General features: G+C 49.4%; 1 protein-coding gene across 1 annotated transcript in view; it reads right to left on the reverse strand.

The window, feature by feature from the left end:
- Nucleotides 1-4,675: 4,675 nt before the first annotated feature.
- Nucleotides 4,676-26,920, reverse strand: part of LOC115127768 (adhesion G protein-coupled receptor L1-like) — a 91,936-nt gene continuing 69,691 nt past the window's right edge. Inside the window, 15 exon segments of the mRNA XM_065000662.1 lie at nt 4,676-5,551; nt 8,285-9,150; nt 9,262-10,356; nt 12,308-12,328; nt 13,333-13,455; nt 14,495-14,591; nt 14,923-15,078; nt 16,565-16,733; nt 18,135-18,226; nt 18,319-18,385; nt 19,047-19,267; nt 24,045-24,254; nt 24,652-24,765; nt 24,767-24,841; nt 24,926-25,134. Of these exon segments, the coding sequence (XP_064856734.1) occupies nt 8,402-9,150; nt 9,262-10,356; nt 12,308-12,328; nt 13,333-13,455; nt 14,495-14,591; nt 14,923-15,078; nt 16,565-16,733; nt 18,135-18,226; nt 18,319-18,385; nt 19,047-19,267; nt 24,045-24,254; nt 24,652-24,765; nt 24,767-24,841; nt 24,926-25,134 (3,398 nt within the window). The 3' untranslated portion in view covers nt 4,676-5,551; nt 8,285-8,401.

Raw genomic sequence — 26,920 nt, forward strand, 5'->3', positions numbered from 1 at the left:
ACATCTCCTAGCCTCAACCCCTGTCTCCACATCTTCCACGTTTAAAGGCTACAGCTCTACCCTCTCTCCTAGCCTGGACAACCCCCTGTCTCCACATCTCCTCAATGTTTAGACTACAGCTCTACCCTCTCTCCTAGCCTGGACAACCCCCTGTCTCCACATCTCCTCAATGTTTAGACTACAGCTCTACCCTCTCTCCTAGCCTGGACAACCCCCTGTCTCCACATCTCCTCAATGTTTAGACTACAGCCTGGACAACCCCCTGTCTCCACATCTCCTCCATGTTTCTACCTCTCTCTCCTAGCCTGGTCTCCACATCTCCTCAACCCCTGTCTCCACATCTCCTCAATGTTTAGACTACAGCCTGGACCCCCTGTCTCCACATCTCCTCAATGTTTAGACTACAGCCTGGACAACCCCCGCCACCACACCGTCAGTTAGGGGTCTGTGTGTGTTTCTTTGTGTTAGTGAAGTGTTTCAGAACAAGTCCTGTGAAATCACATACCTCAGTATTCTGTGAGAGATAAGGAGATAGAGAGATTAAGAGACAGAAAGGGAGACGGGAGAAAAAAAGAGGGAGAGAGAAAGGGGGGGCTGGTGGGAGAGAAAGAGACCGAGAGAGGTGTGGGAGAGAGGGAGAGAGAAAGGGGGGGATAGTGGGAGAGAAAGAGACCGAGAGAGGTGTGGGAGAGAGGGAGAGAGAAAGGGGGATAGTGGGAGAGAAAGAGACCGAGAGAGGTGTGGGAGAGAGGGAGAGAGAAAGGGGGGCTGGTGGGAGAGAAAGAGACCGAGAGAGGTGTGGGAGAGAGGGAGAGAGAAAGGGGGGATAGTGGGAGAGAAAGAGACCGAGAGAGGTGTGGGAGAGAGGGAGAGAGAAAGGGGGGGATAGTGGGAGGGAAAGAGACTGAGAGAGGTGTGGGAGAGAGGGAGAGAAAAAGGGGGGTAGTGGGAGAGAAAGAGACCGAGAGAGGTGTGGGAGAGAGGGAGAGAAAAGGGGGGTAGTGGGAGAGAAAGAGACCGAGAGAGGTGTGGGAGAGAGGGAGAGAAAAAGGGGGATAGTGGGAGAGAAAGAGACCGAGAGAGGTGGGAGAGAGGGAGAGAAAAAAGGGGGATAGTGGGAGAGAAAGAGACCGAGAGAGGTATGGGAGAGAGGGAGAGAAAAGGGGGGTAGTGGGAGAGAAAGAGACCGAGAGAGGTGTGGGAGAGAGGGAGAGAAAAAGGGGGGATAGTGGGAGAGAAAGAGACCGAGAGAGGTGTGGGAGAGAGGGAGAGAAAAAGGGGGGATAGTGGGAGAGAAAGAGACCGAGAGAGGTGTGGGAGAGAGAGAGAGAGAAAGGGGGGGATAGTGGGAGAGAAAGAGACCGAGAGAGGTGTGGGAGAGAGGGAGAGAGAAAGGGGGGGACAGAGGACAGTTGGTAGAACCTGTCCTCTGTAACTCAGTTGGTAGAACCTGTCCTCTGTGGCTCAGTTGGTAGAGCCTGTCCTCTGTGGCTCAGTTGGTAGAGCCTGTCCTCTGTAACTCAGTTGGTAGAACCTGTCCTCTGTAACTCAGTTGGTAGAGCCTGTCCTCTGTAACTCAGTTGGTAGAGCCTGTCCTCTGTGGTTCAGTTGGTAGAACCTGTCCTCTGTGGCTCAGTTGGTAGAGCCTGTCCTCTGTAACTCAGTTGGTAGAACCTGTCCTCTGTAACTCAGTTGGTAGAACCTGTCCTCTGTAACTCAGTTGGTAGAACCTGTCCTCTGTAACTCAGTTGGTAGAGCCTGTCCTCTGTAACTCAGTTGGTAGAACCTGTCCTCTGTGGCTCAGTTGGTAGAACCTGTCCTCTGTGGCTCAGTTGGTAGAACCTGTCCTCTGTAACTCAGTTGGTAGAGCCTGTCCTCTGTAACTCAGTTGGTAGAACCTGTCCTCTGTGGCTCAGTTGGTAGAACCTGTCCTCTGTAACTCAGTTGGTAGAACCTGTCCTCTGTAACTCAGTTGGTAGAACCTGTCCTCTGTAACTCAGTTGGTAGAACCTGTCCTCTGTAACTCAGTTGGTAGAGCCTGTCCTCTGTAACTCAGTTGGTAGAACCTGTCCTCTGTGGCTCAGTTGGTAGAACCTGTCCTCTGTGGCTCAGTTGGTAGAACCTGTCCTCTGTGGCTCAGTTGGTAGAACCTGTCCTCTGTGGCTCAGTTGGTAGAACATGGCATTTACAACACCAGGATTGTGGGTTTGATTCCTGGGGCCTCCCCATATTTAAAAATGACTGACTGACTGAAAGTTGATGTGGATAAAAAAGTGCCTGGTAATGGATTATGTAAATCCATATTAGTGCCTCACAAACTATGTATGTAAATAATCCACTTTTAAAGGGCTGATCTGGGATTGGTCGGTCCACATCTGTTTTTTAACTTCTTAACAAATGATAACGGAGCTTTGTTGTTCTTTTGAATCCTGCATTGCCCCTTTAATTAAAGTACCTCTTTACTAAACCAGATTACTGTTAGTCCCCGATTCAATCTGCCTGCGCTTCGTCAACAACTCCATTAACGTCATTCATAGGCAAAGTCCACCTTTACTAAACCAGATTACTGTTAGTCCCCGATTCAATCTGCCTGCGCTTCGTCAACAACTCCATTAACGTCATTCATAGGCAAAGTCCACCTCTACTAAACCAGATTACTGTTAGTCCCCGATTCAATCTGCCTGCGCTTCGTCAACAACTCCATTAACGTCATTCATAGGCAAAGTCCACCTCTACTAAACCAGATTACTGTTAGTCCCCGATTCAATCTGCCTGCGCTTCGTCAACAACTCCATTAACGTCATTCATAGGCAAAGTCCACCTCTACTAAACCAGATTACTGTTAGTCCCCGATTCAATCTGCCTGCGCTTCGTCAACAACTCCATTAACGTCATTCATAGGCAAAGTCCACCTCTACTAAACCAGATTACTGTTAGTCCCCGATTCAATCTGCCTGCGCTTCGTCAACAACTCCATTAACGTCATTCATAGGCAAAGTCCACCTCTACTAAACCAGATTACTGTTAGTCCCCGATTCAATCTGCCTGCGCTTCGTCAACAACTCCATTAACGTCATTCATAGGCAAAGTCCACCTTTACTAAACCAGATTACTGTTAGTCCCCGATTCAATCTGACTGCGCTTCGTCAACAACTCCATTAACGTCATTCATAGGCAAAGTCCACCTCTACTAAACCAGATTACTGTTAGTCCCCGATTCAATCTGCCTGCGCTTCGTCAACAACTCCATTAACGTCATTCATAGCCAAGTCCACCTCTACTAAACCAGATTACTGTTAGTCCCCGATTCAATCTGCCTGCGCTTCGTCAACAACTCCATTAACGTCATTCATAGGCAAAGTCCACCTCTACTAAACCAGATTACTGTTAGTCCCCGATTCAATCTGCCTGCGCTTCGTCAACAACTCCATTAACGTCATTCATAGGCAAAGTCCACCTCTACTAAACCAGATTACTGTTAGTCCCCGATTCAATCTGCCTGCGCTTCGTCAACAACTCCATTAACGTCATTCATAGGCAAAGTCCACCTCTACTAAACCAGATTACTGTTAGTCCCCGATTCAATCTGCCTGCGCTTCGTCAACAACTCCATTAACGTCATTCATAGGCAAAGTCCACCTCTACTAAACCAGATTACTGTTAGTCCCCGATTCAATCTGCCTGCGCTTCGTCAACAACTCCATTAACGTCATTCATAGGCAAAGTCCACCTCTACTAAACCAGATTACTGTTAGTCCCCGATTCAATCTGCCTGCGCTTCGTCAACAACTCCATTAACGTCATTCATATGCAAAGTCCGCACCTTTCGGGGAGACCACATTCCTCGCTGCATGTCGGTTCAATGGGAAATGTTTTAATGGTGCGTTGTTGACAAAGCACCATCGGATTGAATCCCGACATTAGTGTGGCTCTTCTAGCCAAAGCTGCTAATTATCCTTACAATTATTTTTTTAAAATTATTTGTACATATAGTATTTATATATCACCACTAACACGGTACTATTAGTATTTTCTACTACATATATCCAAATGATTCACCAATTACACAGCCACGGTACATGTAGTATTTATATATCACCACTAACACGGTACATGTAGTATTTTGTACCACACCACATGCGACTGGGGGCACCTTATTAATTGGGGAGGAAGGGCTCATAGTGATGGGAGGAATGTGGTGAAGTGACTGGTATCAAACACATGGTTTCCTTCTGTTTTACAGCCCTTCCACTCCTGACATTATGAGCCGTGACATTTTGGTCAACAGCCTCCTGTGGTTTTATTTTACAAGTTATACTATTCAGACATTGGAATGATATTTAATAAGATGTAACTATAGCGATGTTAATAAGATGTAACTATAGCGATGTTAATAAGATGTAACTATAGCGATGTTAATAAGATGTAACTATAGCGATGTTAATAAGATGTAACTATAGCGATGTTAATAAGATGTAACTATAGCGATGTTAATAAGATGTAACTATAGCGATGTTAATAAGATGTAACTATAGCGATGTTAATAAGATGTAACTATAGCGATGTTAATAAGATTGTACATGAAACCAGTGAATGTAACTGAAATGAATGTGAATGTTTAATTTCAATCGTGTAAAAATCCACTTCATTGTAATGTGTTGCGTGTGTTATACTGTGTGTGTGTGTGTGTGTGTGTGTGTGTGTGTGTGTGTGTGTGTGTGTGTGTGTGAGTCTACTGTACAGTCTGTAACTAGGATAACCACTAACTATGAAATCCTATGTTGACTTTTTAACTGGTGTGTCGTGTTTGGTTCTTTCAGAGTAACACCACATTCTATACCAGTCAGTCAGACAGACAGACAGACAGACAGACAGACAGACAGACAGACAGACAGACAGACAGACAGACAGACAGACAGAGACAGACAGACACAGACAGACAGACAGACAGACAGACAGACAGACAGACAGACAGACAGACAGACAGACAGACAGACAGACAGACAGACAGACAGACAGACAGACAGACAACATTAAACATGTACATTTTGGTCATTTAGCAGACTCTTATCCAGAGAGACTTACAGTCAGGGCATTAAACTAGATGAAACAACCACAGATCACAGTCATCACATGTGAAAAGTCTCCCCAGTTCAGAAGCCATCAGCAGAAGCGGTGCTGGTAGGAAGAGACGACAGCAATGAGAGTAGAAGAAAGACACGTACAACAGGAAGGTACACCGGCAAAGGTTTGGTTACACAGTTTAACTGGGGTTAACTTCAGTAGCAATACAAGACAAGTCAGAGCACAGGTGGATCTATGTACAATGGACGAGCGTCCTCATTATGTAGGTGTTGTTTACAGTAGGAGAGTTCCGGGTTAGAATCACCTCCATTCTATAGAGTTCCGAGCTCATTGTTCTGTTGCCGTGACGACGTAGAAGGAAGGCAACAACGTGTTCCGTCACCCGACAGTCTGTAGAGGGGAGGGGCCTGGGGGCGGAGTCTGGGAACGTTCCAGATCTCTAGGAGAGACGAGATTGGTTGGCGCACTGGGAAGGGGAAGGGCAAAGACGGGGTGCGTTATGTTCCCAGCTCTTTGTTTGAGGAAAAATCTACAACTGTTAATTTGTACAAGGGCTGTGGTCGTCACACACACAAACACACACCTACACACACCTACAAACACTCATTCACACTCACACCTACAAACACACAGACACCCCCCCCCCCCCCCACACACACACAGACACACACACACACCTTCCAAACTCTTCTAATAGTCTCTTAAAGGCTATATAAATTCATGCACATTTCTTTGAAAACATTTTTGGCAACATAAGTTCTCCTCTGACATGTAGTGTCCCAAATGGCACCCTATTTACTATGTAGTGCTCTGGTCTAAAGTAGTGCACTATATAGGGATTAGGGTTCTGGTCTAAAGTAGTGCACTATATAGGGAATAGGGCTCTGTGCCAAAGTAGTACACTATGTAGGGAATAGGGCTCTGTGCCAAAGTAGTGCACTATATAGGGAATAGGGCCCTGGTCTAAAGAGGTGCACTATATAGGGAATAGGGCCCTGGTCTAAAGTAGTGCACTATATAGGTAATAGGGCTCTAGTCTAATGTAGTGCACTATATAGGGAATAGGCCCCTGGTCTAAAGTAGTGCACTATATAGGGAATAGGGCTCTGGTCTAATGTAGTGCACTAGATAGGGTACCATTTGAGATGCAGTCCCTATTGAGGTTAAGCAACAACTAGTCAATCAATCAACCAACCAATCAACCAATCGATCAACCAACCAATCAATCAATCAAACAACCAATCGATCAATCAACCAACCAATCGATCAATCAACCAACCAACCAATCGATCAATCAACCAACCAATCAACCAACCAACCAACCAACCAACCAACCAATCAATCAATCAACCAACCAATCGATCAACCAACCAATCAATCAACCAACCAACCAATCGATCAACCAACCAATCGATCAATCAACCAACCAATCGATCAATCAATCAACCAACCAACCAACCAATCGATCAATCAATCAACCAACCAACGATCAACCAACCAACCAATCAATCAATCAACCAACCAACCAAGCAATCGATCAATCAACCAACCAATCGATCAATCAACCAACCAACCAATCGCTCAATCAACCAACCAATCGATCAATCAATCAACCAATCGATCAATCAACCAACCAATCGATCAATCTACCAACCAACCAACCAATCGATCAATCAACCAACCAATCAACCAATCAATCGATCAATCAATCAACCAATCGATCAATCAACCAATGGATCAATCAACCAATCGATCAATCAACCAACCAAACAATTATAAAAACTCTGTCGATGGATTACGGTTGCAAAATTCATGTAACTTTCCCAAAGTTTTACAGAAAAACCCAGTTGGAGAATTCAGGATTCCCTGCTAAGGCAGGCCTATTCCATCAGGATTCCCTGCTAAGGCAGGCCTATTCCATCAGGATTCCCTGCTAAGGCAGGCCTATTCCATCAGGATTCCCTGCTAAGGCAGGCCTATTCCATCAGGATTCCCCGCTAAGGCAGGTCTATTCCATCAGGATTCCCTGCTAAGGCAGGCCTATTCCATCAGGATTCCCCGCTAAGGCAGGCCTATTCCATCAGGATTCCCTGCTAAGGCAGGCCTATTCCATCAGGATTCCCCGCTAAGGCAGGCCTATTCCATCAGGATTCCCTGCTAAGGCAGGCCTATTCCATCAGGATTCCCCGCTAAGGCAGGTCTATTCCATCAGGATTCCCTGCTAAGGCAGGCCTATTCCATCAGGATTCCCTGCTAAGGCAGGCCTATTCCATCAGGATTCCCTGCTAAGGCAGGTCTATTCCATCAGGATTCCCTGCTAAGGCAGGTCTATTCCATCAGGATTCCAGAAATCTTCCAAACGGGATTTCTGAAAATCGTATAAATTTGGGGAAAGTTAATTTTGCGACCGTAGGTAATGGTTAAACAACTGGTTCCAAATGATTTAACACCAATGAGAGAAAAGACACACAGGGGGATTAGAGACGGATGGGGAGAGAAAAGATACACAGGGGGAATAGAGACGGATGGGGAGAGAAAAGATACACAGGGGGAATAGAGACGGATGGGGAGAGAAAAGATACACAGGGGGAATAGAGACGGATGGGGAGAGAAAAGACACACAGGGGGAATATAGACGGATGGGGAGAGAAAAGATACACAGGGGGAATAGAGACGGATGGGGAGAGAAAAGATACACAGGGGGAATAGAGACGGATGGGGAGAGAAAAGATACACAGGGGGAATAGAGACGGATGGGGAGAGAAAAGATACAGAGATGATGTGAAAATGGATCACGTATTTAAGCAGAACATGAGAGGGAGACCAGCTTGTGATGACCAAGAGATAAGAGACAGGGAGGAGCCTTCATCATCATTTCGGGTGTAGGTATCATGAGGTGATCATCATCATAATCACTATCATCATTACCATCATCACCATCATCATCATCACCATCATCATCATCATTACCATCATCATCATAATCACTATCATCATTACCATCATCACCATCACCATCACAATTATCACCATCATCATCATCATTACCATCATCATCATAATCACTATCATCATTACCACCATCACAATTATCACCATCATCATCATCATTACCATCATCATCATCACCATAATCACTATCATCATCATTATCATCACCATCATCATCAATTTAACAATAGCCAGCAAAATCCATCACCATTATAATGGTCTTTATCAATGATTATGATAATTAATATCATGACTGCAACAACTGTCTTCTTCTTCTTCCTCCTCCTCCTCCTCCTCTTCCTCCTCCAGATCACCACCGCCCTAGTCACAGACTCGTCACCCGTTGCATCTGTCCCTCATCGTCCTCGCTGGCGGGCTCTGTGTAAACCAACTCCCCATTAGCCGTGAGGGGTGTGAGGGCTGGGGGCTGGTAGAAAGTCTGCATGTGATTAGGCCTGGGGCCCAGAGGGGGTCGTCCCAGGCTGTAGGGGACTTCCAGAGGGGGTCGGTGGGGTCGAGGGGTGGGGCTAACCTCTGGTTGACCTTCGGGGCTGCTGTCAGGATAGGACGACAGGAGTAGGGGCGGAGATTCACGGCTGTAGAATCGTGGTGGAGGGGGTGAGTTTCGGGTGTAGAGCTGGGGAGAGTCGCTTCGAGTGTAGATGTTCGGGGGAGAATTTCGGGTGTAGACATTTGGGAGGGGGTCGTTTCGGGTGTATATACTTGGTGGTGAATTTGGGGTGTAAATATTTGGGGGTGCGTTTCGGTTGTGGGTGAAGACGGGGGAGGGGTTAGAATCCTGGGTGTAGATGGGGGAGGAGTCAGGATCAAGGTCAGGGGTCACGGGGTCATAGCTGTCAGGGTCATCCGGGTCGCTAAGGTAACGGACGGACTGAGTGCTCCCTTCCTCCAATCTCCTCTCCTTCCCTCTGTTCCACCCCTCCATCCCTCCATCTCTCTGGTCATTTAGGAACTGCTCCTCCTTCTCTCTCTCCATCCCTCTCTCCTTCCACCCCTCCATCCCTCCGTTTCTCTGGTCATAGAGAAGAGAATCCTCTTTCCCTCTCTCCTTCCACCCCTCCACCCCTCTCTCCTTCCACCCCTCCACCCCTCTCTCCTTCCACCCCTCCACCCCTCTCTCTTTCCACCCCTCCACCCCTCTCTCCATCCCTCTCTCCTTCCAACCCTCCACTCTTCTCTCCACCCCTCTTTCCTTCCACCCCTCCACCCCTCCATCCCTGGGGTCATAGAGAAGGGGATCCTCCAGGGCTTTATACAGGGGTTCTGTCTCCAGAGGCGGAGGAGGAGGGGGAGGAGGAAGCGGCCTATCCCGGTAACGGTCCCTCTCCGAACCCCCCGCACCACCCAGCTCAACACCCCCGCTGCGGTGACGGGACAGCGTTCCCCCTCCGCCCTGCTGCTGTTGCCGCGACAACGTGGAATGCGGGCGTGCGGTCTGCATCTGCAGCGACGCCTCCTGGGGGCGTGTCTGTCTGTCCTGGAGGAGGAGTCTACGGGAGAGGGTCCCGCCCCCCAGCTGCAGCTGGCTCCTGTTGCTCTCCTCCTGGCGTGTGCGTGTCGGCAAGTCCTGCAGAGGACGAGGTGTGTGTGTCGGCAAGTCCTGCAGAGGACGAGGTGTGTGTGTCGGCACGTCCTGCAGAGGACGAGGTGTGTGTGTCGGCAAGTCCTGCAGAGGACGAGGTGTGTGTGTCGGCACGTCCTGCAGAGGACGAGGTGTGTGTGTCGGCAAGTCCTGCAGAGGACGAGGTGTGTGTGTCGGCACGTCCTGCAGAGGACGAGGTGTGTGTGTCCAGCCGTCCTGGTGCGTGTGCGCGTGTGTCGGATCTTGGTCATGTGTGTGCGTCGACACCCGAGCTACCGTCCAACTCTCGTGGGCGGAGGGCTGTGGGCGTGTCAGTCGGTCCAGGGGGCGTGCCAGGCTGCCGTAGCGCTCCGCGGCTGCAGCCGGCCTCAAGTTGCTCTGAACCAGCTCTGAGATGATCATGTTCTCCAGGACCGTCGCGTCCGATAGGTTCCTCCGCATTCCGCCTCCGTGAGGCTCCACCCCCAGACCCACGGCGGCGTGGGGGGTGAGGGGGGCGGGGGAGGCGTCCTCCCCCCCCCCTCCTCCCTCCCTGAGGAGGTCTGTGCTGCCAACCACCCCGGACCGAGGCCCCCCACCACCCCCACCCAGACCCTGCAGGGTGAAGCTGTTGGTGCTGTAGCCTCCGTTCAGACAAACACTCTCCATCTCCTGGCTCTGGGACAGGACGTCACCTTCTGGTGGCCGGGGGGGGGAGGAGGAGGGGGGGTAATAGGAGGGGGAGTGGAGGAGGGGGGGGAGACATGGCAGAGAGAGAAGTATACAGTTAGACAACTGCCCTCTGGTGGAGAGAGACAGAAGTACACGTATTGACAATTCCAGAGTCCATATATTTAGGCTGATCATATTTTTTTACCTCTTTTTTTAATGTATAAAGTTAACTGCCAACTGATCAACCAACACATATATATATATTATATCTGTAAATACAACAGACTGATACAACCAACACATATACAGTGGGGCAAAAAAGTATTTAGTCAGCCACCAATTGTTTAAGTTCTCCCACTTAAAAATATGAGAGGCCTGTAATTTTCATCATAGGTACACTTCAACTATGGCAGACAAAATGAGAAAACAAAATCCAGAAAATCACATTGTAGGATTTTTAATGAATTTATTTGCAAATTATGTTGGAAAATAAGTATTTGGTCAATAACAAACAAGCAAGATTTCTGACTCTCACAGACCTGTAACTTCTTCTTTAAGAGGTTCCTCTGTCCTCCACTCGTTACCTGTATTAATGGCACCTGTTTGAACTTGTTATCAGTATAAAAGACACCTGTCCACAACCTCAAACAGTCACACTCCAAACCCCACTATGGCCAAGACCAAAGAGCTGTCAAAGGACACCAGAAACAAAATTGTAGACCTGCACCAGGCTGGAGAGACTGAATCTGCAATAGGTAAGCAGCTTGGTTTGAAGAAATCAACTGTGGGAGCAATTATTAGGAAATGGAAGACATACAAGACCACTGATAATCTCCCTAGATCTGGTGCTCCACGCAAGATCTCACCCCGTGGGGTCAAATTTATCACAAGAACGGTGAGCAAAAATCCCAGAAACACATGGGGGGACCTAGTGAATGACCTGTAGAGAGCTGGGACCAAAGTAACAAAGCCTACCATCAGTATCACACTACGCCGCCAGGGACTCAAATCCTGTAGTGCCAGACATGTCCCCCTGCTTAAGCCAGTACATGTCCAGGCCCATCTGAAGTTGGCTCGAGAGCATTTGGATGATCCAGAAGAAGATTGGGAGAATGTCATATGGTCAGATGAAACCAAAATATAACTTTTTGGAAAAAACTCAACTCGTCGTGTTTGGAGGACAAATAATGCTGAGTTGCATCCAAAGAACACCATACCTACTGTGAAGCATGGGGGTGGAAACATCATGCTTTGGGGCTGGTTTTCTGCAAAGGGACCAGGACAACTGATCCGTGTAAAGGAAATAATGAATGGGGCCATGTATCGTGAGATTTTGAGTGAAAACCTCCTTCCATCAGCAAGGGCATTGAAGATGAAACGTGGCTGGGTCTTTCAGCATGACAATGATCCCAAACACACCGCCCGGGCAATGAAGGAGTGGCTTCGTAAGAAGCATTTCAAGGTCCTGGAGTTGCCTAGCCAGTCTCCAGATCTCAACCCCATAGAAAATCTTTGGAGGGAGTTGAAAGTCCGTGTTGCCCAGCAACAGCCCCAAAACATCACTGCTCCAGAGGAGATCTGCATGGAGGAATGGGCCAAAATACCAGCAACAGTGTGTGAAAACCTTGTGAAGACGTACAGAAAACGTTTGACCTCTGTCATTGCCAACAAAGGGTATATAACAAAGTATTGAGTATTGAGATAAACTTTTGTTATTGACCAAATACTTATTTTCCATTATAATTTGCAAATAAATTCATAAAAAATCCTACAATGTGATTTGCTGGATTTTTTTTCTCATTTTGTCTGTCATAGTTGAAGTGTACCTATGATGAAAATTACAGGCCTCTCTCATCTTTTTAAGTGGGAGAACTTGCACAATTGGTGGCTGACAAAATTATTTTTTGCCCCACTCTATATATTACATGTGTAAATACAACAGACTAGTACAACAGGAGGTAAAGGAGGAGGGCGTACTCTGTATGTCTCTGAAGGTCCCTGTAGGTCAGGACAGGACAGGACCGGTCAGGACAGGACAGGACCGATCAGGACAGGACCGGTCAGGACAGGACAGGACAGGACCGATCAGGACAGGAAAGGACAGGACAGGAAAGGACAGGACAGGAAAGGACAGGTCAGGACAGGAAAGGAAAGATTGACAGTCAGAGACAGACTGACAAATAACAGACTGACTTTTTAATAACATGCAGACTGAACTGAAAATAAGAACAAGGCAGAGAAAGAGAGGAGATGGGAGAGAGAGACAGACAGGTAGTGAGATAGAGAGAGAGACAGACAAGTAGTGAGATAGAGAGAGAGACAGGTAGTGAGAAAGAGAGACAGACAGGTAGTGAGATAGAGAGAGACAGACAGGTAGTGAGATAGAGAGAGAGAGACAGACAGGTAGTGAGATAGAGAGAGAGACAGACAGGTAGTGAGATAGAGAGAGAGACAGACAGGTAGTGAGATAGAGAGAGAGACAGACAGGTAGTGAGATAGAGAGAGAGACAGACAGGTAGTGAGATAGAGAGAGAGACAGACAAGTAGTGAGATAGAGAGAGAGACAGGTAGTGAGAAAGAGAGACAGACAGGTAGTGAGATAGAGAGAGAGACAGACAGGTAGTGAGATAGAGAGACAGACAGGTAGTGAGATAGAGAGAGAGACAGGTAGTGAGATAGAGAGAGAGACAGACAGGTAGTGAGGTAGAGAGAGAGACAGACAGGTAGTGAGATAGAGAGAGACAGACAGGTAGTGAGATAGAGAGAGAGACAGACAGGTAGTGAGATAGAGAGAGACAAGACAGGTAGTGAGATAGATAGAGAGAGAGACAAAGAGAGAGAGAGACAGAGAGAGAGAGACCGTCAGAGAGACAGACAAACAGACAGGCAGACAGACAGACACAGAGAGATGGATAGATAGATAGAGAGATCGAAAGATATACAGATAGATATACAGATAGAGAGATAGATATACAGATAGATATACAGATAGATAGATGTACCAGTAGAGGTGAAGAGGCCAGGGGAGGGCTGGCTGTAGCCCTGAGCCAGTAGGCTGTCATAAGGAGAGACTCTAGGGTGAGTCTGTAACACTGGGTTAGTCAGGAAATGGTTACCCAGGCCAGCTAGAGAGAGGGAGAGAGAGAGAGGGGGAGAGAGAGAGGGGGGAGAGGGAGAGAGGGGGAGAGAGGGAGAGAGAGGGGAGAGAGGGAGAGAGAGGGCGAGGGGGAGAGGGAGAGAGAGAGAGAGAGGGGGGGAGAGAGAGGGGGAGAGAGGGGAGGAGGGGGGAGGGAGAGAGGGGGGAGAGAGGGGGAGAGAGGGAGAGGGGGAGAGAGGGAGAGAGGGGGAGAGAGGGAGAGAGGGGAGAGGGGAGAGGGGGAGAGAGGAGAGAGGGGAGAGAGGGGGGGAGAGGGGAGAGAGAGAGAGAGGGAGAGGGGAGAGAGGGAGAGAGGGAGAGGGAGAGAGGGAGAGAGGGAGAGAGGGAGAGAGGGGAGAGGGAGAGAGAGGGGAGAGAGGGGAGAGAGAGGGAGAGAGGGAGAGAGGGAGAGAGAGGGGAGAGAGGGAGAGAGAGAGAGGGAGGAGAGAGGGGAGAGAGGGGAGAGAGAGGGGAGAGAGGGAGAGAGGGGGAGGGGAGAGAGGGAGAGAGGGGGAGAGAGGGGGAGAGAGGGAGAGAGGGAGAGAGAGGGAGAGAGAGGAGGAGAGAGAGGGGAGAGAGAGAGAGAGAGAGAGAGAGAGAGGGAGAGAGAGGGAGAGAGGGAGAGACAGGGGGGAGGAGAGTTAAGGAAAGATGCTAAAAGAAGAGAACACAAAATAAGGGAAGAAAGAGGAAAACCAGAGGAAAAGAGGATGAGGAGGAGAGAAGATAGAAGGAGGAGAGGACTGGAGGAGAGGACTAGAGGAGAGGAGGATGAGAAGGAGGAGAGGACTGGAGGAGAGGACTAGAGGAGAGGAGGATGAGAAGGAGGAGAGGGCTAGGAGAGGAGGATGAGAAGGAGGAGAGGGCTAGGAGAGGAGGATGAGAAGGAGGAGAGGGCTAGGAGAGGAGGATGAGAAGGAGGAGAGGACTAGAGGAGAGGAGGATGAGAAGGAGGAGAGGGCTAGGAGAGGAGGATGAGAAGGAGGAGAGGGCTAGGAGAGGAGGATGAGAAGGAGGAGAGGACTGACCTCTGTTGAGTGTAGGTGTGGTGTTGACATCAGCAGCTATGAAGGAAGACTCAGTCTGTCTGCGCACTGTATCGTTCCACATCCTCCTAATGCGACTCTGCAACACACACACACGCACACGCACACACACGCGCACACACACTTGGTTTACAACACACTCATAGCTTTCATCAGGAAGTCACTGTGTGTTTGTGTACCTTTCTGTTAGCGGGAGTTCTGCATGCCTTTGTGTGTGTCTTGCATGTGTGTGTGTGTGTACCTGTCTGTTAGCAGTAGCCCTGCGTGCTGTTGTGTGTGTGTGTGTGTGTGTACCTGTCTGTTAGCAGTAGCCCTGCGTGCTGTTGTGTGTGTGTGTGTGTGTGTGTGTGTGTGTGTACCTGTCTGTTAGCAGTAGCCCTGCGTGCTGTTGTGTGTGTGTGTGTGTGTACCTGTCTGTTAGCAGTAGCCCTGCGTGCCTGGTTGGTACTGCAGTAGCGGTTGTTGGCCCGTAGGGTGGCGCCCTTCACAGAGCCAGGTGAACTGGTGGTGGAGGAACAGTCACAGCACTGGGAGTGACGCACACACTTCCCATAGTCCTTATGGCCCTGGACAAACATGAACACACCGTATATACTGAAACACATAGCAAATATAATACAATACATGATCAGCCTCACCTCTTCCTGGTGAGAGACAGTACTGAGACCCCACCTCTTCCTGGTGAGAGACAGTACTGAGACCCCACCGCTTCCTGGTGAGAGACAGTACTGAGACCCCACCTCTTCCTGGTGAGGGACAGTACTGAGACCCCACCTCTTCCTGGTGAGAGACAGTACTGAGACCCCACCTCTTCCTGGTGAGCCCAGTACTGAGACCCCACCTCTTCCTGGTGAGAGACAGTACTGAGACCCCACCTCTTCCTGGTGAGGGACAGTACTGAGACCCCACCTCTTCCTGGTGAGAGACAGTACTGAGACCCCACCTCTTCCTGGTGAGCCCAGTACTGAGACCCCACCTCTTCCTGGTGAGGGACAGTACTGAGACCCCACCTCTTCCTGGTGAGAGACAGTACTGAGACCCCACCTCTTCCTGGTGAGCCCAGTACTGAGACCCCACCTCTTCCTGGTGAGAGACAGTACTGAGACCCCACCTCTTCCTGGTGAGAGACAGTACTGAGACCCCACCTCTTCCTGGTGAGAGACAGTACTGAGACCCCACCTCTTCCTGGTGAGAGACAGTACTGAGACCCCACCTCTTCCTGGTGAGGGACAGTACTGAGACCCCACCTCTTCCTGGTGAGAGACAGTACTGAGACCCCACCTCTTCCTGGTGAGAGACAGTACTGAGACCCCACCTCTTCCTGGTGAGAGACAGTACTGAGACCCCACCTCTTCCTGGTGAGAGACAGTACTGAGACCCCACCTCTTCCTGGTGAGGGACAGTACTGAGACCCCACCTCTTCCTGGTGAGAGACAGTACTGAGACCCCACCTCTTCCTGGTGAGCCCAGTACTGAGACCCCACCTCTTCCTGGTGAGAGACAGTACTGAGACCCCACCTCTTCCTGGTGAGAGACAGTACTGAGACCCCACCTCTTCCTGGTGAGAGACAGTACTGAGACCCCACCTACCTTCCTAGTGAGTGTACAGAACAGTATTGAGACCCCACCTACCTTCCTAGTGAGTGTACAGAACAGTATTGAGACCCCACCTACCTTCCTAGTGAGTGTACAGAACAGTATTGAGAACCCACCTACCTTCCTAGTGAGTGTACAGAACAGTATTGAGACCCCACCTACCTTCCTAGTGAGTGTACAGAACAGTATTGAGAACCCACCTACCTTCCTAGTGAGTGTACAGAACAGTATTGAGACCCCACCTACCTTCCTAGTGAGTGTACAGAACAGTTTTGAGACCCCACCTACCTTCCTAGTGAGTGTACAGAACAGTATTGAGGCCCCAACTACCTTCCTAGTGAGTGTACAGAACAGTATTGAGACCCCACCTACCTTCCTAGTGAGTGTACAGAACAGTATTGAGACCCCACCTACCTTCCTAGTGAGTGTACAGAACAGTATTGAGACCCCACCTACCTTCCTAGTGAGTGTACAGAACAGTATTGTGATGAGCAGAGCCTGGGCCGTGTTAAGGGAGGAGAAGAGGTAGGAGAGGAGGAGAGAGGGAGATGAGAGGAAGACGAGCCCCAGAGACCAGGTCACCACCAGGAGGAAGAGGAGGGTGAGCGAACCCACAGTCCACGCTCTGTAGAGAGGGAGAGAGGAGGGAGGAAGAGAGGAGAGGGAGGGGGAGGAAGAGAGGAGAGGGAGATGGGGAGAGGTTTAGAGGCATGGAGGAGAAGGAGGTGGGGGTTAGGGAGGAGAGAGAAAGGGAGGAGAGAGAGAGGGAGGTGGGGGTTAGGGAGAGAGAGAGAGAGGGAGGTGGGGGTTAGGGAGGAGAGAGAGAGGGAGGTGGGGGGTTAGGGAGGAGAGAGAGAGAGGGAGGTGGGGTTAGGGAGGAGAGAGAGAGAGAGAGAGAGAGAGAGAGAGAGAGAGAGGGAGGTGGGGGTTAGGGAGGAGAGAGAAAGGGAGGTGGGGGTTAGGGAGGAGAGAGGGGGTGGAGGTTAGAGAGGAGAGAGAGAGGGAGGTGGGGGTTAGGGAGAGAGAGAGAGGGAGGTGGAGGTTAGGGAGAGAGAGAGAGGGAGGTGGGGGTTAGGGAGGAGAGAGAGAGGAGGTGGAGGTGGGGTTAGGGAGGTGGGGGAGGAGAGAGAGGAGGTGGGGGTTAGGGGGGAGAGAGAGAGGTGGGGGTTAGGGAGAGAGAGAGAGAGGGAGGTGGGGGTTAGGGAGGAGAGAGAGAGGGAGGTGGGGTTAGGGGGAGAGAGAGAGAGGGAGGTGGGGGTTAGGGAGGAGAGTGAGGTGGGGGGTTAGGGAGGAGAGAGAGAGAGGGAGGTGGGGGTTAGGGGAAGAGAGAGAGGGAGGTGGGGGTTAGGGAGGAGAGAGAGAGAGGAGGGGGGTTAGGGAGGAGAGTGAGGTGGGGGGGTTAGGGAGGAGAGACAGAAAGGGAGGTGGGGTTAGGGAGGAGAGTGAGGTGGGGGGTTAGGGAGGAGAGAGAGAGAGGGAGGTGGGGGTTAGGGGAAGAGAGAGAGGGAGGTAGGGGTTAGGGGAGAGAGAGAGGGAGGTGGGGGTTAGGGGGGGAGAGAGAGAGGGAGGTGGGGGTTAGGGGGAGAGAGAGAGGGAGGTGGGGGGTAGGGAGGAGAGATAGAGGGAGGTGGGGGTTAGGGAGGAGAGATAGAGGGAGGTGGGGGTTAGGGGGAGAGATAGAGGGAGGTGGGGTTAGGGGGAGAGAGAGAGGGAGGTGGGGGTTAGGGAGGAGAGAGAGAGGGGTGGAGGTTAGGGAGGAGAGAGAGAGGGAGGGGTTAGGGGGGAGAGAGAGAGGGAGGTGGGGGTTAGGGGGGAGAGAGAGAGCGGGAGGTGGGGGTTAGGGAGGAAGCAGAAGGAGAAGATGTTATGTCATGTTATTTTGACTCACATGTTCTACTTTTCACTATTTGAGTCCTCTGTTACTTCTTCCTGTTTCTACCCCTTCCCATGAGCCTCTGTGTCCCTCCCTGCCCAAAACAAACAACCAATCATGCCTGTCACATATGTGCCAGGGGGCGGGGCTCACCTGAGGTTGTCGTGACGACTGGAGTCGGGTTTGAGGGCGGAGGAGTTGTGCACCATCTTGTGAAGAGTCATCACCAAGACAACCAGGTTCAGCTGGGGGGTCACAGGGTCAGAGGTCAGAGGTGAGAGGTCAAACTCATGTGTATGTGTGTGCTCACATGTGAGAGTGTGTGTGTTTGTCTCACCATTATAATGACAGATACAGGACCCAGGAAACTCCAGATGAAGTAGTTGTCCATCTGCAGCCAACACCTACACACACACACACACACACACACACACACACACACACACACACACACACACACACACACACACACACACACACACACACACACACACAATACAGCATAGTCAGTATAAGTTTTGACATACACGCACAATACAGCAGAGATTTCAAATCAATACTCACACACACATCCTCCCCCCCACCACACACATCCCCCCCACCACACACACTCTCTGCCACCACACACATCCCCCCCCCCACCACACACATCCTCCCCCCACCACACACATCCTCCCCCCCACCACACACATCCTCCCCCCACCACACACACTCTCTGCCACCACACACATCCTCCCCCACCACACACACTCTCTGCCACCACACACATCCTCCCCCCACCACACACACTCTCTGCCACCACACACATCCTCCCCCCACCACACACACTCTCTGCCACCACACACATCCTCCCCCCCACCACACACTCTCTGCCACACACACCCCCCACCACACACATCCTCCCCCCACCACACACATCCCCCCACCACACACACTCTCTGCCACCACACACATCCTCCCCCCACCACACACATCCCCCCCACCACACACACTCTCTGCCACCACACACATCCTCCCCCCCACCACACACACTCTCTGCCACCACACACACTCTCTGCCACTTACACGGTCCGGGTGCCGTAGCCCCTGTAGTCGATGGCGGCGGAGACGGCCACGACCACCCCTGGCAGGAAGTAGCCGCAGAGATAGAAGTACTTCCTCCTAGAGGACCGTCCTTCAAAGAGCTCCCCCTGCAGTAAGTAGAGTTCCACTGCCTCCAGGCATAACCAACAGAACACAGAGAGCAGGGAGAAATGGAGCAGACCTGCAAAGACTGGACACGCTACCTAGAGAGGGGAGGAGAGAGGGAGGAGAGGGGAAGGAGAGGGGGAGGAGGGGGGAGGAGAGGGGAGGGGGAGGAGAGGGGGAGGAGAGGGGGAGGGGGAGGAGAGGAGGAGGAGAGGGGAGGGGGAGGAGAGGGGAGGAGAGGGGGGGGGGGAGGAGAGGAGGAGAGGGGGAGGAGAGGGGGAGGCGAGGGGGAGGAGAGGGGGGGGGGAGGAGGGAGGAGGAGAGGGGAGGAGAGGGGAGGGGGAAAGGAGAGGGAGGAGGGGGGGGGAAGGAGGAGAGAGGGAGGATAGAGGGAGATAGAGGGAGAGGTGGAGAGGGTGGTGGAGAGGGATTTCAATTAAATTCAAAATATTTTATTGGCATGACAGAAATCCCTCCCTACTGCTGAAGTAACGACTCATGAAGAAACACTGAGGAACATGTCAGTTACTGACTGGATCAACAAGAACTAAAAGCTCTGAACTGAGTCTTGTTCTCTAATAAGAACTAAAAGCTCTGTACTGAGTCTTGTCCTCTAATAAGAACTAAAAGCTCTAAACTGAGTCTTGTTCACTCATAAGAACTAAAAGCTCTGTCCTGAGTCTTGTCCTCTCAAAAGAACTAAAAGCTCTGCACTGAGTCTTGTCCTCTAATAAGAACTAAAAGCTCTGAACTGAGTCTTGTTCACTCATAAGAACTAAAAGCTCTGTCCTGAGTCTTGTCCTCTCATAAGAACTAAAAGCTCTGCACTGAGTCTTGTCCTCTCATAAGAACTAAAAGCTCTGTCCTGAGTCTTGTCCTCTCATAAGAACTAAAAGCTCTGCACTGAGTCTTGTCCTCTAATAAGAACTAAAAGCTCTGTACTGAGTCTTGTCCTCTCATAAGAACTAAAAGCTCTGAACTGAGTCTTGTCCTCTAATAAGAACTAAAAGCTCTGAACTGAGTCTTGTTCACTCATAAGAACTAAAAGCTCTGTACTGAGTCTTGTCCTCTCATAAGAACTAAAAGCTCTGAACTGAGTCTTGTTCTCTCACAAGAACTAAAAGCTCTGTACTGGGTCTTGTCCTCTCATAAGAACTAAAAGCTCTGTACTGAGTCTTCTTCAATCATAAAAACTAAAAGCTCTGTACTGAGTCTTGTCCTCTCATAATCAAATCAAATCAATCAAATCAAAATGTATTTGTCACATACACATGGTTAGCAGTTAATGCGAGTGTAGCGAAATGCTTGTGCTTCTAGTTCCGACAATGCAGTAATAACCAACAAGTAATCTAACTAACAATTCCAAAACTACTGTCTTATACACAGTGTAAGGGGATAAAGAATATGTACATAAGGATATATGAATGAGTGATGGTACAGAGCAGCATAGGCAAGATACAGTAGATGGTATCGAGTACAGTATATACATATGAGATGAGTATGTAAACAAAGTGGCATAGTTAAAGTGGCTAGTGATACATGTATTACATAAGGATGCAGTCGATGATATAGAGTACAGTATATACGTATACATATGAGATGAATAATGTAGGGTAAGTAACATTGTATAAGGTAGCATTGTTTAAAGTGGCTAGTGATATATTTACATAATTTCCCATCAATTTCCATTATTAAAGTGGCTGGAGTTGAGTCAGTGTCAGTGTCAGTGTGTTGGCAGCAGCCACTCAATGTTAGTGGTGGCTGTTTAACAGTCTGATGGCCTTGAGATAGAAGCTTTTTTTCAGTCTCTCGGTCCCAGCTTTGATGCACCTGTACTGACCTCGCCTTCTGGATGATAGCGGGGTGAACAGGCAGTGGCTCGGGTGGTTGATGTCCTTGATGATCTTTATGGCCTTCCTGTAACATCGGGTGGTGTAGGTGTCCTGGAGGGCAGGTAGTTTGCCCCCGGTGATGCGTTGTGCAGACCTCACTACCCTCTGGAGAGCTTTACGGTTGAGGGCGGAGCAGTTGCCGTACCAGGCGGTGATACAGCCCGCCAGGATGCTCTCGATTGTGCATCTATAGAAGTTTGTGAGTGCTTTTGGTGACAAGCCAAATTTCTTCAGCCTCCTGAGGTTGAAGAGGCGCTGCTGCGCCTTCTTCACGATGCTGTCTGTGTGAGTGGACCAATTCAGTTTGTCTGTGATGTGTATGCCGAGGAACTTAAAACTTGCTACCCTCTCCACTACTGTTCCATCGATGTGGATAGGGGGGTGTTCCCTCTGCTGTTTCCTGAAGTCCACAATCATCTCCTTAGTTTTGTTGACGTTGAGTGTGAGGTTATTTTCCTGACACCACACTCCGAGGGCCCTCACCTCCTCCCTGTAGGCCGTCTCGTCGTTGTTGGTAATCAAGCCTACCACTGTTGTGTCGTCCACAAACTTGATGATTGAGTTGGAGGCGTGCGTGGCCACGCAGTCGTGGGTGAACAGGGAGTACAGGAGAGGGCTCAGAACGCACCCTTGTTGGGCCCCAGTGTTGAGGATCAGCGGGGAGGAGATGTTGTTGCCTATCCTCACCACCTGGGGGCGGCCCGTCAGGTAGTCCAGTACCCAGTTGCACAGGGCGGGGTCGAGACCCAGGGTCTCCCAGATGGGTTAGGGCAGTGTGCAGTGCGGTTGAGATTGCATCGTCTGTGGACCTATTTGGGCGGTAAGCAAATTGGAGTGGGTCTAGGGTGTCAGGTAGGGTGGAGGTGATATGGTCCTTGACTAGTCTCTCAATGCACTTCATGATGACGGAAGTGAGTGCTACGGGGCGGTAGTCGTTTAGCTCAGTTACCTTAGCTTTCTTGGGAACAGGAACAATGGTGGCCCTCTTGAAGCATGTGGGAACAGCAGACTGGTATAGGGATTGATTGAATATGTCCGTAAACACACCGGCCAGCTGGTCTGCGCATGCTCTGAGGGCGCGGCTGGGGATGCCGTCTGGGCCTGCAGCCTTGCGAGGGTTAACACGTTTAAATGTCTTACTCACCTCGGCTGCAGTGAAGGAGAGTCCGCATGTTTTCGTTGCAGGCCGTGTCAGTGGCACTGTATTGTCCTCAAAGCGGGCAAAAAAGTTATTTAGTCTGCCTGGGAGCAAGACATCCTGGTCCGTGACTGGGCTGGATTTCTTCTTGTAGTCCGTGATTGACTGTAGACCCTGCCACATGCCTCTTGTGTCTGAGCCGTTGAATTGAGATTCTACTTTGTCTCTGTACTGACGCTTAGCTTGTTTGATAGCCTTGCGGAGGGAATAGCTGCACTGTTTGTATTCGGTCATGTTACCAGTCACCTTGCCCTGATTAAAAGCAGTGGTTCGCGCTTTCAGTTTCACGCGAATGCTGCCATCAATCCACGGTTTCTGGTTTGGGAATGTTTTAATCGTTGCTATGGGAACAACATCTTCAACGCACGTTCTAATGAACTCGCACACCGAATCAGCGTATTCGTCAATGTTGTTGTCTGACGCAATACGGAACATATCCCAGTCCACGTGATGGAAGCAGTCTTGGAGTGTGGAGTCAGCTTGGTCGGACCAGCGTTGGACAGACCTCAGCGTGGGAGCCTCTTGTTTTAGTTTCTGTCTGTAGGCAGGGATCAACAAAATGGAGTCGTGGTCAGCTTTTCCGAAAGGGGGGCGGGGCAGGGGCTTATATGCATCGCGGAAGTTAGAGTAACAATGATCCAAGGTTTTCCACCCCTGGTTGCGCAATCGATATGCTGATAAAATTTAGGGAGTCTTGTTTTCAGATTAGCCTTGTTAAAATCCCCAGCTACAATGAATGCAGCCTCCGGATAAATGGATTCCAGTTTGCAAAGAGTCAAATAAAGTTTGTTCAGAGCCATCGATGTGTCTGCTTGGGGGGGATATATACGGCTGTGATTATAATCGAAGAGAATTCTCTTGGTAGATAATGCGGTCTACATTTGATTGTGAGGAATTCTAAATCAGGTGAACAGAAGGATTTGAGTTCCTGTATGTTTCTTTCATCACACCATGTCTCGTTAGTCATGAGGCATACGCCCCCGCCCCTCTTCTTACCAGAAAGATGTTTATTTCTGTCGGCGCGATGCGTGGAGAAACCCGCTGGCTGCACCGCCTCCGATAGCGTCTCTCCAGTGAGCCATGTTTCCGTGAAGCAGAGAACGTTACAGTCTCTGATGTCCCTCTGGAATGCTACCCTTGCTCGGATTTCATCAACCTTGTTGTCAAGAGACTGGACATTGGCAAGAAGAATGCTAGGGAGTGGTGCACGATGTGCCCGTCTCCGGAGTCTGACCAGAAGACCGCCTCGTTTCCCTCTTTTTCGGAGTCGTTTCCTTGGGTCGCTGCATGGAATCAATTCCGTTGTCCTGTTTGAAATGCAGAACACAGGATCCGCGTCGCGAAAAACATATTCTTGGTCGTACTGATGGTGAGTTGACGCTGATCTTATATTCAGTAGTTCTTCTCGACTGTATGTAATGCAACCTAAGATGACCTGGGGTACTAATGTAAGAAATAACACGTAAAAAAACAAAAAACTGCATAGTTTCCTAGGAACGCGAAGCGAGGCGGCCATCTCTAAAAGCTCTGTACTGAGTCTTGTTCACTCATAAGTTGTGACAAAACTATGTCACATCAAATCAAATTTGATTGGTCACATACACATGGTTAGCAGATGTTAATGCAAGTGTAGCGAAATGCTTGTGCTTCTAGTTCCGACAGTGCAGTAATATATCAACAAATTCACAATGACTATCTAATACACACAAGTGTAAAGGAATGGATAAGAATATGTACATATGAAGATGTGTGTGTGTTTGTATGTGTGTGTGTGATTTTACTCACGCTGTACTGTGTCTTATCCACCCCAATGAGGAAGATGAGTTCGGTGATGAAGAGGTTGCCCCACAGATTCCTGTGTATGGTGCTGTGGTCCGACTGTGGCGCCCCCTGGCAGCACAGTAAGGTACTGCAGGCTGCAAGGCACACCAGGGCTACGGATATACCTACCCAGGACACTACGTAGACCAGAACCTCCTGTATACCATCTACAGACTGGAGAGAGGAGGGGAGAGGGAGGGAGGGAGGGAGGGGGAGAGGAGGTGGAGGGCGGAGGGAGGGGGAGGGAGGGAAGAAGGATAGAGTTTTTAACATTTAACCATTTCTTTGACCATCAAAATGTGATATTAGAGTGAGTTTGTATATGTGTGTATGTTTGTGTGTGTGTATGTGTGTGTATGTGTTTGTGTGTGTGTATGTGTATGTTTGTGTATGTCTTTGTGTGTGTATGTGTGTATGTGTGTGTATGTGTGTATGTTTGTGTGTGTGTATGTGTGTGTATGTGTTTGTGTATGTGTTTGTGTGTGTATGTGTGTATGTGTGTGTGTGTGTGTGTGTGTGTGTGTGTGTGTGTGTGTGTGTGTGTGTGTGTGTGTGTGTGTGCGCTAGTTACAGCAGGTTGGTGGTAGGTCATCAGGACAGCGTAGGTTGACAGATGGTTACAGGCGCATGTGGTGTGTGTGTTGTTGGTGTGTATCCGTTTACAACCCTGGGACGACCAACGACCCCTGACGACCCCGATGCTGACCCCCCGACCCCGTGGAGTTCCAGAACGAACAGTTGGGGCTGAAGTGGTTCTCCACCTGGAGACAAATGAACATACAGGGTTGAACACACACACACACACACACAAAAACACACACACACACATACACACACACACGTACCTGTAGGTGTCGCAGAGTGAAGACGACCGGTTCAGAGAGGAATACTCGGTTGGAACCTTTGTTGACAGAAGCCGAGATCACGTGAGAATTCACCGCCAAGCTCCTGCCACCGCCAATCACAAACCCCGCCTCCAACCTCAACGAGGAGTTGTTAGTGGTCAGGAAGGATCCAAGGTTCTTATACAGAGATAGAACTATCTTCACCTGACCTAGAGATGGAGAGAGAAGAGATAGTTCTATCTTCACCTGACCTAGAGATGGAGAGAGAAGAGATAGAACTATCTTCACCTGACCTAGAGATGGAGAGAGGAGAGATAGAACTATCTTCACCTGACCTAGAGATGGAGAGAGGAGAGATAGAACTATCTTCACCTGGCCTAGAGATGGAGAGAGGAGAGATAGAACTATCTTCACCTGGCCTAGAGATGGAGAGAGAAGAGATAGAACTATCTTCACCTGACCTAGAACTATCTTCACCTGGCCTAGAGATGGAGAGAGAAGAGATAGAACTATCTTCACCTGGCCTAGAGATGGAGAGAGAAGAGATAGAACTATCTTCACCTGACCTAGAGATGGGAGAGAAGAGAGATAGAACTATCTTCACCTGACCTAGAGATGGAGAGAGAAGAGATAGAACTATCTTCACCTGACCTAGAGATGAGAGAGATAGAACTATCTTCACCTGACCTAGAGATGGAGAGAGAACTATCTTCACCTGACCTAGAGATGAGAGAGAGATCTTCAGAGATGGAGAGAGAAGAGAACTATCTTCACCTGACCTAGAGATGGAGAGAGAAGAGATAGAACTATCTTCACCTGGCCTAGAGATGGAGAGAGAAGAGATAGAACTATCTTCACCTGACCTAGAGATGGAGAGAGAAGAGATAGAACTATCTTCACCTGCCTAGAGATGGAGAGAGGAGAGATATAACTATCTTCACCTGACCTAGAGATGGAGAGAGAAGAGATAGAACTATCTTCACCTGGCCTAGAGATGGAGAGAGGAGAGATAGAACTATCTTCACCTGACCTAGAGATGGAGAGATAGAACTATCTTCACCTGACCTAGAGATGGAGAGAGAAGAGAGAACTATCTTCACCTGGCCTAGAGATGGAGAGAGGAGGAGATGTAGTTCTATCTTCACCTGACCTAGAGATGGAGAGAGGAGAGATAGAACTATCTTCAATTGACCTAGAGATGGAGAGAGGAAAGATAGAACTATCTTCACCTGGCCTAGAGATGGAGAGAGAAGAGATAGAACTATCTTCACCTGGCCTAGAGATGGAGAGAGAAGAGATAGAACTATCTTCACCTGACCTAGAGATGAGATGGAGAGAAGAGATATAACTATCTTCACCTGACCTAGAGATGGAGAGAGACCAGAGATAGAACTATCTTCACCTGACCTAGAGATGGAGATGGAGAGAGAGAGATAGAACTATCTTCACCTGACCTAGAGATGGAGAGAGTAGAGATAGAACTATCTTCACCTGGCCTAGAGATGGAGAGAGAAGAGATAGAACTATCTTCACCTGACCTAGAGATGGAGAGAGAAGAGATAGAACTATCTTCACCTGGCCTAGAGATGGAGAGAGAGGAGATAGAACTATCTTCACCTGACCTAGAGATGGAGAGAGAAGAGATAGAACTATCTTCACCTGGCCTAGAGATGGAGAGAGAGGAGATAGAGATAGTTCTATCTTCACCTGACCTAGAGATGGAGAGAGAAGAGATAGAACTATCTTCACCTGACCTAGAGATGGAGAGAGAAGAGATAGAACTATCTTCACCTGACCTAGAGATGGAGAGAGAGAGATAGAACTATCTTCACCTGAAGAGATGGAGAGAGAACTATCTTCACCTGACCTAGAGATGGAGAGAGGAGAGATAGAACTATCTTCACCTGACCTAGAGATGGAGAGAGGAGAGATAGCACTATCTTCACCTGACCTAGAGATGGAGGGAGAAGAGATAAAACTATCTTCACCTGACCT

Source organism: Oncorhynchus nerka, linkage group LG15 (assembly GCF_034236695.1).
Source record: "Oncorhynchus nerka isolate Pitt River linkage group LG15, Oner_Uvic_2.0, whole genome shotgun sequence".
NCBI classification, from domain to species: domain Eukaryota; kingdom Metazoa; phylum Chordata; class Actinopteri; order Salmoniformes; family Salmonidae; genus Oncorhynchus; species Oncorhynchus nerka.